Raw genomic sequence first — 12,126 nt, forward strand, 5'->3', positions numbered from 1 at the left:
TCACTCACCAACTCCCGAGGTAACTGGTTCCACTGTCGTACTATTCTAACAGTGAGAAAGTTTTTCTTGATGAATTCAACTGAAATATGGCTTACTATAACTGCAGCCCATTGTTGTGTGTCCTGCACTCTGGGATGATTGAGAATAGATCTTCTCCTCCTCTGTTTGACAGCCTTTCAAATATTTGAAAAGTGCTATCAAATCACCCCTCGGTCTTCTTTTCTCAAGGCTAAACTGTCCAAGTCTTTCAGCCTTTCCTCATAAGGCTTGGTTTCCAGCCCCCTGATCAGCCTTCTCACCCTCCTCTGAACTTGTTCCAATTTGTTAGCATCCTTCTTGAAGTGTGGTGTCCAAAACTGGCCAAAATACTCAAGGTGAGGCCGAGTCAGTGCTGAATAGAGGGGGAGTAGCACCTTGCGGGATTTGAAAAATATACTTCTATTAAGGCAGCCTAAAATAGCATTTTCCTTTTTTGTAGCCACATCACACTGTTGGCTCATATTTAGCTTGTGATCTACAACAATTCCAAAATCCTTCTCACTCGTAGTTTTGCTGAGCCAGGTATCTTCCATCTTGTAACTGTGCAATTGGTTTCTTTTTCTGAGGTGCAGTACTTTGCACTTATACCTGTTGAATTTCATTCAGTTGCTTCTGGCCCAGTGCTCCATCCTATCAAGATCATTTTGAATGTTGTTACAGTCTTCTAAGCTATTAGCTATTCCGCCCAATTTGGTATCACCTGCAAATCTGGCAAGCATTCCCTGTACTTTCTCATCCAAGACATTAATAAAAATATTGAAGAGCACTGGGCCCAGGACTGAGCCTTGGGGTACCCCAGTAGTTACCTCCTCCCAGTTAGAGAAGGACTCATTAATCATCACCCTCTTTGTATGATTCTGTAGCCAATTGTGCATCCATCTGACGCTTGTCTATCCAGCTCACACCTAGTTAGCTTGCTAATCAGGATATCATGGGGCACTTTGTCAAAAGCTTTGCTGAAGTCAAGATATACTACATCTACAGCATTCCCTGTCTATCAGGTAGGCTACCTGATCAAAAAACGAGATCAAATTAGTTTGGCAGGATTTGTCCTCGACAAATCCATGTTGGTTTCTAGTTATTACTGTATTGTTTTCTAGGTGCTTGCACAATGACCGCTTTACAGTCTGTTCCAGAATTTTCCCTGGGGTTGATGTCAGGCTGACTGGCCTGTAGCTCCCAGGTTCCTCTTTTGTGCCCTTTTTGAAGACAGAGACAACATTGGCCCTCCTCCAATCCTCTGGCACCTCACCCATTTCCCACGATTTCAAGAAAATAATGGATAGCGGTTCCGAGAGGTCTTCAGCCAGTTCCTTCAGTACTATTGGATCCAGTTCATCTGGCCCTGGAGATCTGAACTCATTCAAGGTGGTAAGGTATTCCCTGACTACAGAGGTGCCCCGCCTGACGACGATAATCCGTTCCAGGAAAATCGCTATTAAGCAAAATCGTCATCAAGCGAAAAAATACCCATTGGAATGCACTGAAAACCGGTTAATGTGTTCCAATGGGGAAATACCTCATCGCCCAGCGAAGATCGCCCACAGAGAACCACCGATCAGCTGTTTAAAATCGCTGTCTTCCGAAGCAGGGGTCCGGAAAACGGCCATTTTGCGAAGGGAGGGAAGCCATTTTACGAAGGGAAGCCATTTTGCGGAGCTGGAAAAATCATTGTTTTGCGAACAAACAGTTCGCGAAGCACGCACCTAATAGGACATCAAGCAAAAAAAACACAAACAACCCACAGGAACCATCGTTTTGCGATCGCAAAAAACTCATTGTAAGGAGATTTCATTATCTAAAGGGGTTGTCGTCAAGCGGGGCACCACTGTAGTTGTTTATCTATCTCCAGCTGGAATCCTGTCCCCCCACCTTCCATTTCCAATTTGTTTGGAAGTTCATTTTCTTATAGGAAAAGACAGAACTAAAATAGGAATTGAGCGCCTCTGACTTTTCTTTGTTCTCCGTTATCACGGCCTTGGATTCCCTCGCCTCTGGCAAGGCACCCAGGAAGGATAACATCCCTGTTGAAGTGCTGAAGTGTTGTAAAGAGATCATCATCACCGAGCTGTATGAAGTCTTTTGTCTTTGCTGGAGGGAAGGTGGAGTACCACATGACATGAAGGATGCAAACATTGTCACATTGTATAAAACAAAGGAGACAGGGCCGACTGTAATAACTACCGTGGTATCTTTCTTCTCAGCATTGTAGCTGCTTACCCGTGTTGTACTGAAGAGACTCCAGGTGCTTGCAGACAAAGTCTATCCAGAATCACAGTGTGGATTTCGAGCTAACAGATCCATGGTATTTTCCCTCAGACAGTTGCAGGAGAAACGTAGGGAACAACAGCCGCTCTTTGTGGCCTTCATAGATCTCACAAAGGCCAGGGTGGGGACTCACCTCCCTTTATTACTATCTCCATGCAAGAATTGGAGGTTGTTCATGACTTTGTGTACCTTGGCTCAACGGTCTCTGACACTCTCTCCCTAGATGTCGAGCTGGATAAACGCAATGGCAAAGCAGCTACCATATTCTCTAGATTCACAAAGAGAATATGGTTTAATAAGAAGCTGACGGCATACACCACGATCCTGGTCTATAGACCCTGTGTGCTGAGCACACCCCTGTACTGCAGTGAGTCCTGGACCCTTTGTGCACGGCAGTAGAGGAAGCTGAACATGTTCCATATGCGTTATCTCTGAAACATTTTTGGTATCACCTGGCAAGACAAAGTTCCAAATAGAGTAGCCCTCATACAAGGAGGACTTTTTTACATGTATACATTACTGAAACAGTGACGTCTATGTTGGCTTGGGCATGTCATGAGAATGGCTGATGGTCGGATTCCAAAAGATCTCCTGTATGGAGAATTAGTGCAGGGAAATCGCCCCACAGGGAAACCACAGCTGCGATACAAGGATATCTGCAAGCGGAATCTGAAGGCCTTAGGAATGGACCTCAACAGATGGGAAACCTTAACATCCGAGCGTTCAGCCTGGAGGCAGGCGGTACATCATGGCCTCTCCCAATTTGAAGAGACCCTTGTCTAGCAGGCCGAGGCAAAGAGGAAGTCCTGAAAGCAGCAAAACCAGGGAGCTGGACAGGGGACAGATTGTATTTGTCTTCAGTGTGGAAGGAATTGTCACTCTCCAATTGGCCTTCTCAGCCACACTAGATGCTGTTCCAAGACCTCCATACAGAGCACATTACCATAGTCTCTCGAGACTGAAGGATAGCTACTGCTACCTAAAGAATGCTTTTTTATTGGTTTTAGTGTTTATAGCTAACCTCAGCTTATTCTGAGCTTTTGCCCTCCTAATGCCATCCCTGCATTTCCTTTTTACTTTTCTGTACTCTTCCTTGGTAGCCTGGCCTTCTTTCCATTTACTGTACATCTCTCTTTTGGTTTTTAGGTCCTCCCTGAGCTTTTTGTGAAGCCACACTGGCCTTATAAGATCAGAAAGTCAATTTCTATCATTTTTCTCAGGTTCAGTTTAACCTCTCCACCATACTTTGATTCTTCCAAATAAAAGGGGCTGGGACCAACCATCCTCTTTCAAAATATACAAGTTTTGTCTTTTCAATGCATTTAATCCGTTTTAAATTTGCAGACAGAAAAGGTTGCCAATGTCTGCATGATAGGGGGGAATGATTTTACATTTTAAAAATCATAATTCAAAACTTATTTACCCAAACATCCCCAAATGTGGTAAAGCACAAGAGTGGAATGTCTGCTACATTTGTGCCAAATCTGGTGATGATCAGATGCCCAGATTCAAAGTTATGATTTTTTTTGTTTGGGATGCCCTCATTTTTAAAGTAGGATTATGGAACACTTATTTGCTCTGTCGTACAGTAATAACACTGTTTTGATTATGTTCATCTCTAATATAGTGATTAATATTTGAAACATCTGACTGCTATGTTAGTTTCCATATCCAGATACTTTATTGTTACTGAAAATAGTCTGTAGTGATTACAAAGGATTAGGTGCAGTGCAAATATATTCTGAAAATAGTGCTAGTTGTAATAGCAGAAACTTTTCTATTGGAACAAACCTTTATGAAAATGAAACAAACAGAAAACAAAAACGCTGAGAGATAGCATCCTAGCCTTAACCGCCTGCCAAAAGGAATTGGATGTAATCCTACTCCAATTATCACAAAAGGTTGCAAAAATTTCCTAGAAACAGAGGAAAAGATTCTCATACGATTTTTAATGCACCAAATAAGAAATGCAATTCTGCTCAATTAAATACTTTCTCAGTGTTGAAGAACAGAAACAACATTTGCTTATTTGATAAACTTAAACTCTTACCATTTGACTACTTATATTTTTTAGAAGACTGAATATTGAGTCCCGTTGCTGAGAGAAACGAAGCATAAAATAAAAGGTGCATCAAAAATATAAAAACAAACATGACCAATTAACTTGTTTAGATACACGAAAGTAATTCCCCAGTCCCACTGTGGCCTCACTTTGCCCTTAACAAAGGGCAAGGGACTGATCCAAGAGGTGATAACTACCTTGGAAGACTGTGGTGTAGAGAAGTTAAGCCAGGCAGGAACAAAGTCATGCTGCGCCATTTAGGTCCAGTGTCTCTCTTCAATAAAGCGAGGCATCAAACCTCATCGCCAGGATCTGAAACAAAGGGGGGGGGGGAATCTAAAACTAGAAAACAGCTTATTTTCAAATTACTGTCTAGAATTCTATTGGGTATTTTATGTGTGTAAATGCAGTAACACAAACTGTGGCAGCGGACTCTTGGTAATTCATGGATTGCCACTTACATTCTCATCATGTGTCAAGTCACACAACTTGGTATATAACAAAGAATGGCAGTGGCAACTTGTTATTAAGTAGCAATATTTCACTTATGGCAGTGTAAATAAGATTCTAGTCACTGCTGCTTTATAGCTTCTGTCAACTTCCACCCCCCACCCCCAATGGTCACTTCAGCCAAGATGACCAGAGATTTCTAACTCTATAAGCATCCAGTTTCTGCTAGAAGAGATTAAGGAACAATTTTGTGCTCATAACTGTCAGACCTCCCTCATGACTTTTTTAGCGCTCACTGTCATACAAGACTTCTATCAGATTGTTTAGAATATTTTAGATTCCCAAGCTCTGTGGAATACTACATATTCATACTTATTAGAAGTATTTCACATGATATACATACCAAAATTGTGTACTTACATACAATTTTAAAGTGGCAAAGTCCCACAAAGACTTACCCAGTTTGGCCTCTGCAGTCCTCTCCCTTTTAGCACTTCTTTTGGCTCTCCAGGTTCCTTTCTTCTCCAGGGAGCACCTCTGCCAGCTTTGTGGCAACGGTGAGTCCCAAAGGAAGCACGAGAAGCCGCACTTCGTGCTGACTGCACCCCTCAACTTCTCTAGCTGCTCATCTTAGATGCTCTCTGCACTCATGTGAGAAAAAATATTCCTAAAAGGGAGTGTGCATTTTTGGAAAGCCAGAACCACATTCACCTCATTAAACTTTTCCCTGTTGTCACAATACTATGTAACCCAGGTATTACATTACAAAAATACTTATCAGTTCTGCATAGCATTCAGAAAAACACCATGATTAATGGTGAACTCCAGAAAATCCCTCTATTCATCTTTCACAAGAAATCCAGATTCAACAACCAGCAGGGGATGGACACATGAAGAGAGTGGATCTTGTCAAGTCTTGCAGATTATAGAACTTTGTATGGAACTTCTCTTTTCAGAAGTCTTGAAATACAAGACTCATCTTCACTTCTAAAGTTAATAATGTTGTATTTAGCGTTCTTAGAAACAGCAAATTGAAAAACTTTTCAGATCATGCAACTTAAATTTTCTTGAAGAGAAACTGTCAGCAACTTGATGAAGATATAAGAATCACAATTATGTCTGTCTTTCTGTAGCTCCCATTTAAACACTGAATTAAAGATAAAAATAAAGGGACAGGTTGGAAAGCAATCTCCCTCTAAACGTCTACTAGAATTCTTGCTTGAAAAAAATAGAGAATGTGCTGTATTATAACGAAGAGTTCACATTTAGGTGACAATCTTCTTCTGTCAAAAAAGTAGAATTCACGATGTAGTATCTGAAGGGGAAAAATAACATATATCACTAATTACAGAAAAAGGATCCAAAACAGCACAGAATTTAAAGAGTTTCACATCATTTTCAATTTCTACTATAATTTTTATAGTACCTCTACTTTCACTTGATGTTTTATTTCAGTGTTCTTCAATTTAAAGTTGACCCACCTCTGAAGGATAAAATCTTATGCTATGTTGATAAACATTTTGTGAGCCACTTTATGCTAAGAAACTGATTTATTAAGGCTCCCCAGTATGCTTCATGGCATAGTAACAATTTCAGATTACTCTGTCACTAAACAACACTCTCCAATTTTAGAATACACTGGTATTTCTCTGGATCTTCATACTGTTTTCCTGTTTTAGGTTAAAAAAAAACCAAGAAGACAGTACCTACAGAAATGGAGCCAAGTAAAAGCCTCTGAGAAACCCACTGTGAAACAAGATGGAAAAATCAGCACACTCAGGAAACCTTTAGAAACAAGAACTAAGGATGATATAACTACATATATGTGCTTCCCACACATAATCACCACCCCTTTAATTTTAGACATGAGTGGTATCTATTCCAACCATGTTGTTTAATTTGTGTTCATTCAATCTGTTATTTCTAAAACAGATTTTTTTGCCCTGCAGAAAACAAATGTTTGCAATTACTTTTACCCAAATCTGTGCCACATGTTTCTGATGTGCACTCTTTCCCTTTTCCAATTTATCAAGGCTCTACATACACATAGTAGAGCTATATACTGTGTATCTGTCATCCCACCCTAAAACATTTTTATTCAACAAAAAGAATATGTAATAGAATAAGAAACCTAAATTCCTTGACTTCATCACTATTGAGGTTGAGAGGGGGTAAAAGGAGACAGGAAGGAAGGAAGAAAAATGACACTAATTGTTTTAGGTCAAACTATGTATTGCATTATTGAAAGCCTATATAACTGTAGTCTTGTTAGAAAAGAAATTGCTTATAGCAGCTAGGAAAAGAAAAGTGGAGAAATAGAACACAGTTAACAAATTCAGAGGATCTTGCTATTATCCACACTTAACCAATCCAATCTGCTCCTGAGGAAACTTACAGGAACATGCCTTGTCTGACTGAACTTTAATAAAATCCTTAATTTTGCTTGCATGTATTCATTTCCAGAGTATCAACACTGGCTATGCTTAGATACCTGACTACGGAGCCAGAAGTTGGGAGTTTGATTCCCCACTGTGCCTCTTGCAGGTACAGCCAGCCTGTGTGGCCTTGGGCAAGCTACACAATCCCAGGATTTTCCCAGAGAAGGGAATGGTAAACTATTTCTGAGTATTCTCTACCTGGAAAATGCTGAAAAAGGGTTGCCATAAGTCAGAATAGTCTTTACAACACACAATTATATGCTTGGTTTAATGAATAACCAATCACTCCTCACATCCTTACTTGTATTTCACTATTCAGCCCAATAACAACACAATGGTTTAGGGAAGGGATGTGGCGGCGGGGGTCCAGCCGGGACTGATCACCGGTCCTTGTGGCTGGATAGAGTTCATTGACTGTATTTTTCAGTGCTGGGAGCCAAGCTTTGTTGAGCTTTAAACTTCTTTTTTGTTGAAGCTCTGCTGGTTTGTGGGTTTCAATGGCTTCCCTGTGCAGTCTAATGTAATAATTGCTGGTGTTGTCCAGTATTTTTAAAATAAATGTCTGATTCACAGGACACATCCATACCTGCTATTGTTATTCAAATGACAGCACAGGTAGAAGTACAAATTTCTCAAAGTAGGCCACAAGGGCAGATAGAACAGATATGATTTTAAATAAGCTAATTTACTGGCTGAAATCATGGAACACATTGTGGGCAAGTAATGTGCACCCTTAATCAGTTGTTATTTGCTGCTGATGCTCATCATTATTGTGCACATGGAGCTCTGAAATAGAAATTCAAGCAAATGTCTGCTATCTATGCCAAGTTTAAAATATCATGTTACACTTTCAGAAGTGGAACATTTTTAAACAAGCAGTTAGTCCCATTCAGAGAGCTCTTCTTGGCAACAATCCATATTTGAACTATTGGGTAGCTCAAGCTCTCTCTCCTCTTAAAGAATATGACCAATTCTGCTACTCTCCTATCAGTGTAAGTCTTGTCACAAATGACTTCCCATTTTTGCTTCTGCCAAAAGGCTTGCAGTGAATGGACTCCTAGCCTACCGAGGCCCTTGGTCACGTGAGGAAAATATTCTCTAGTTATCCCCCAGTTCATTTTTTTTTCCTGGTCACATGACGTACAGTCAAGATGGAGACATTTTCCTGGCCAATGGTGTAACTTCAGAACATTTTCGCATAACCAGCAGAGGTATATTATTTTGTACCTTTGTTGTGGTGGTGAATTCCTTACCCGATTGCCTGTGTGCATTATCTGATCTTATTCTTTTCAGAATCGTAGCCAGGAAGGTGGTAGCATACATTACTGCAGCACACACATTTTAAAAAAAAATGTTCACGCCCAAAGCAGTCTGCTCAGGGACTTAAAACCTGTTTACTTTTTGAGGCTATCAAATAGATGCAACCGGGTTAGAAATTGGTTTCCACCACCCAAAAAACTGAAAGCAAACATTTGGATTCACTACTTTAAATTTAGCTGCCCTCTAGCCAGCCATGAGAAAAAACAATAAACTGCCTGGAACACAGAATTTGAATTAAATGTGAACAGGCCAAGACAATTTGCTTCTCTACGATTTATTTATTTATTTATTGATTTATTGATTTATTGATTTATTTGATTTATATCCCGCCCATGTGGTCTGGTCGACCACTCTGAGCGGCTTCCAAAAAGGTATATACAATAAAACATACATCCAAACACATACAATAATAAACGAATATTGAATGGAAGGGAAAAAAAAGTTAGCTAGTGACAGGAGAGAAGACCTGAATGAATAACCATGTTTTTAGTTGGGTCTGGATAATTATCTGTAGCTAAAGGTTTCATATTAGATGAAGCGTTGAAGCTACAGGCTTCCTAGAAATAATTATACTAAAAAGAAGAACTATCTAGAGTTTTCTATTTCTATGACAGTCTGGGCCTGTTATTCATGTTCATATCCAAATTTAAGGCACCCTCAAATTTAAGGCTACTTATTCTCAGAAGGTCCTCATGAAGCACTCATTTCTCTGTATTTGAAGTCCTATCCAGACATTTTTTAAAAAAAATTGTGAGTTTGAAAGCATGAGCAAAAACAGTTCCAGGCCCACCTCTTTATTCCACAGCTGAATAGAGATATCTGCTGTAGAGACATGTCTACCACAAGTGGAGTGGCTGCATGTGTAAAACATGACTACAATATGACTTCATTGAGGAGGAAGAGAGTGGAACAGAGGCTAATAATTCATAGGCCAGCTGGAATCTGATCAGGCAGATTTCTCAAATGAAGACTCTTATCACAACAGATAGCAGCACACTAACAGGAGACATCTCAAAATTTAACTGAGGTTCAATTTATTTCCAGGTACATTTCCTGGGGAGGGGGGGGGATTTAGACATTGGTTAGGATTTGATTTCATACTGCTACTATTTAAAATGTCTCTGAGCTACCTTTCAACATTCATTGCCTGCATAAAACTTTGAACATGTCTGAATACAACATTTACATCAAACAAGCTAAATAAGATAACATTTAGTTTTGATAAATGTTCTGGAAAAAAATTTCAGTTTTACTTTTCTGGAAAACATACATCAATCCTGACAGCTGAACCCTGAGTGGTCTTTCTGAAAAACTGACATACGATAATTAAACCCACATTTATTGGTGAATACACTGCACATTATATATGAGCAATAAACCATCGCTGTTACAATTGGCGTATATGTTTAGTCAATGTGGGGTGAACAAACTAAACTGTCAAGTTTGGAGGCACAATGACACTTTTTAGCCCAATGGACAACATACAACCCCACCAATACCACCAAATTTGCCTCATTGTTGGGGAGAGGCAGAAAGAGCAAAGCTTTCCCTTTAAACAGGCACACTCATGCACACCTTGTTTACAAACAGAACAGCTGGGAACAGTAACAACCTTAGGGATAACACAATACCAGAGAGGGGGCTATATGTAATCAAACATGTTGTCCACCCGATTTAACAGTTGTTTAACCTGCCTTTCAGGCCACAGTGGCTTCTAAATATTAAAATACAATGACATTTCTTTTTTTAACCAAGAACTGTAGGCATAAAGGATTAAATGCAGTTTCAGAGTTGTTTTCTCAACCTGCAATTATGAAATTCTCTATCTGCTGCAGAGATTTGAAAGATGTGGAGCCACCAAGAAAGTACAGTATTATCCTTGGTTCCTGTCAGCTTAATCAGTGATCAGCATAGCTAATGAATCAGGGAAAAACGATCTTAAGGCTTAAGCAGGTTCCTTTAGCCATCGTCGATTAGTCGTTTAGTCGTGTCCGACTCTTCGTGACCCCATGGACCAGAGCACGCCAGGCCCTCCTATCTTCTACTGCCTCCCGTAGTTGTGTCAAATTCATGTTGGTTGCTTCGCAGACACTGTCCAGCCATCTCATCCTCGGTCGTCCCCTTCTCCTCTTGCCATCACACTTTCCCACATCAGGGTCTTTTCCAGGGAGTCTTTTCTTCTCATTAGATGGCCAAAGTACTGGAGCCTCAGCTTCAGGATCTGTCCTTCCAGTGAGCACTCAGGGTTGATTTCCTTTAGAATTGATAGGTTTGTTCTCCTTGCAGTCCAGGGGATTCTCAAGAGTCTCCTCCAGCACCACAATTCAAAGGCATCAATTCTTCGGCGGTCTGCTTTCTTTATGGTCCAGCTCTCACTTCCATACATCACGACAGGAAAAACCATAGCTTTAACTATTCGGACTTTTGTTGGCAAGGTGATGTCTCTGCTTTTTAACATGCTGTTAAGATTTGTCATTGCTTTCCTCCCAAGAAGCAGGCATCTTTTAATTTCGTGGCTGCTGTCTCCATCTGCAGTGATCATGGAGCCCAGGAAAATAAAATCTGTTACTGCCTCCATATCTTCCTCTTCTATTTCCCAGGAGGTGATGGGACCAGTGGCCATGATCTTAGTTTTTTTGATGTTGAGTTTCAGACCGTTTTTTGCACTCTCCTCTTTCACCCTCATTACAAGGTTCTTTAATTCCTCCTCAATTTCTGCCATCAGAGTGGTGTCATCTGCATATCGGAGGTTGTTGATATTTCTTCCAGCTATCTTAATTCTGGCTTGGGATTCCTCCAGTCCAGCCTTCCACATGATGTATTCTGCATATAAGGTGAATAAGCTGGGGGACAATATACAGCCTTGTTGTACTCCTTTCCCAATTTCGAACCAATCAGTTGTTCCATATCCAGTTCTAACTGTTGCTTCCTGTCCCACATATAGGTTTCTCAGTAGATAGATAAGGTGGTCAGGCACTCCCATTTCTTTAAGGACTTGCCATAGTTTGTTGTGGTCCACACAGTCAAAGGCTTTTGCATAGTCAATGAAGCAGAAGTAGATATTTTTCTGGAACTCTCTGGCTTTCTCCATAATCCAGCGCAAGTTAGCAATTTGGTCTCGAGTTCCTCTGCCTCTTCGGAATCCAGTTTGTACTTCTGGGAGTTCTCGGTCCACATACTGCTGAAGCCTACCTTGTAGGATTTGGAGCATAACCTTGCTAGCGTGTGAAATGAGTGCAATTGTGCGGTAGTTGGAGCATTCTTTGGCACTGCCTTTCTTTGGGATTGGGATGTAGACTGATCTTTTCCAATCCTCTGGCCACTGTTGGATTTTCCAAACTTGCTGGCATATTGAATGTAGCACCTTAACAGCATCATCTTTCAAGATTTTAAATAGTTCAACTGGAATGCCATCACCTCCACTGGCCTTGTTGTTAGCCAGGCTTTCTAAGGCCCACTTGACTTCACTCTCCAGGATGTCTGGCTCAAGGTCAGCAACTACATTGTCTGGGTTGTCCGGGATATCCACATCTTTCTGATATAATTCCT

At 40.6% G+C, this 12,126-nt stretch overlaps 1 protein-coding gene across 5 annotated transcripts in view; it reads right to left on the reverse strand.

Annotated features, from left to right (window-relative positions):
* Window positions 1-12,126, reverse strand: part of GPBP1L1 (GC-rich promoter binding protein 1 like 1) — a 50,577-nt gene that overhangs the window by 28,236 nt on the left and 10,215 nt on the right. For all 5 annotated transcript variants that reach the window (XM_078392855.1, XM_078392854.1, XM_020783343.3 and 2 more), the window contains exons 2-3: window positions 5,278-6,134; window positions 4,567-4,681 (exon numbers count right to left, since the gene is read on the reverse strand). In XM_078392855.1, the coding sequence (XP_078248981.1) occupies window positions 4,567-4,626 (60 nt within the window). In that variant the 5' untranslated portion in view covers window positions 4,627-4,681; window positions 5,278-6,134. The remainder of the gene's footprint in view (window positions 1-4,566; window positions 4,682-5,277; window positions 6,135-12,126) is intronic.

This window comes from Pogona vitticeps, chromosome 4 (genome assembly GCF_051106095.1).
Source record: "Pogona vitticeps strain Pit_001003342236 chromosome 4, PviZW2.1, whole genome shotgun sequence".
In the NCBI taxonomy this organism is placed as follows: domain Eukaryota; kingdom Metazoa; phylum Chordata; class Lepidosauria; order Squamata; family Agamidae; genus Pogona; species Pogona vitticeps.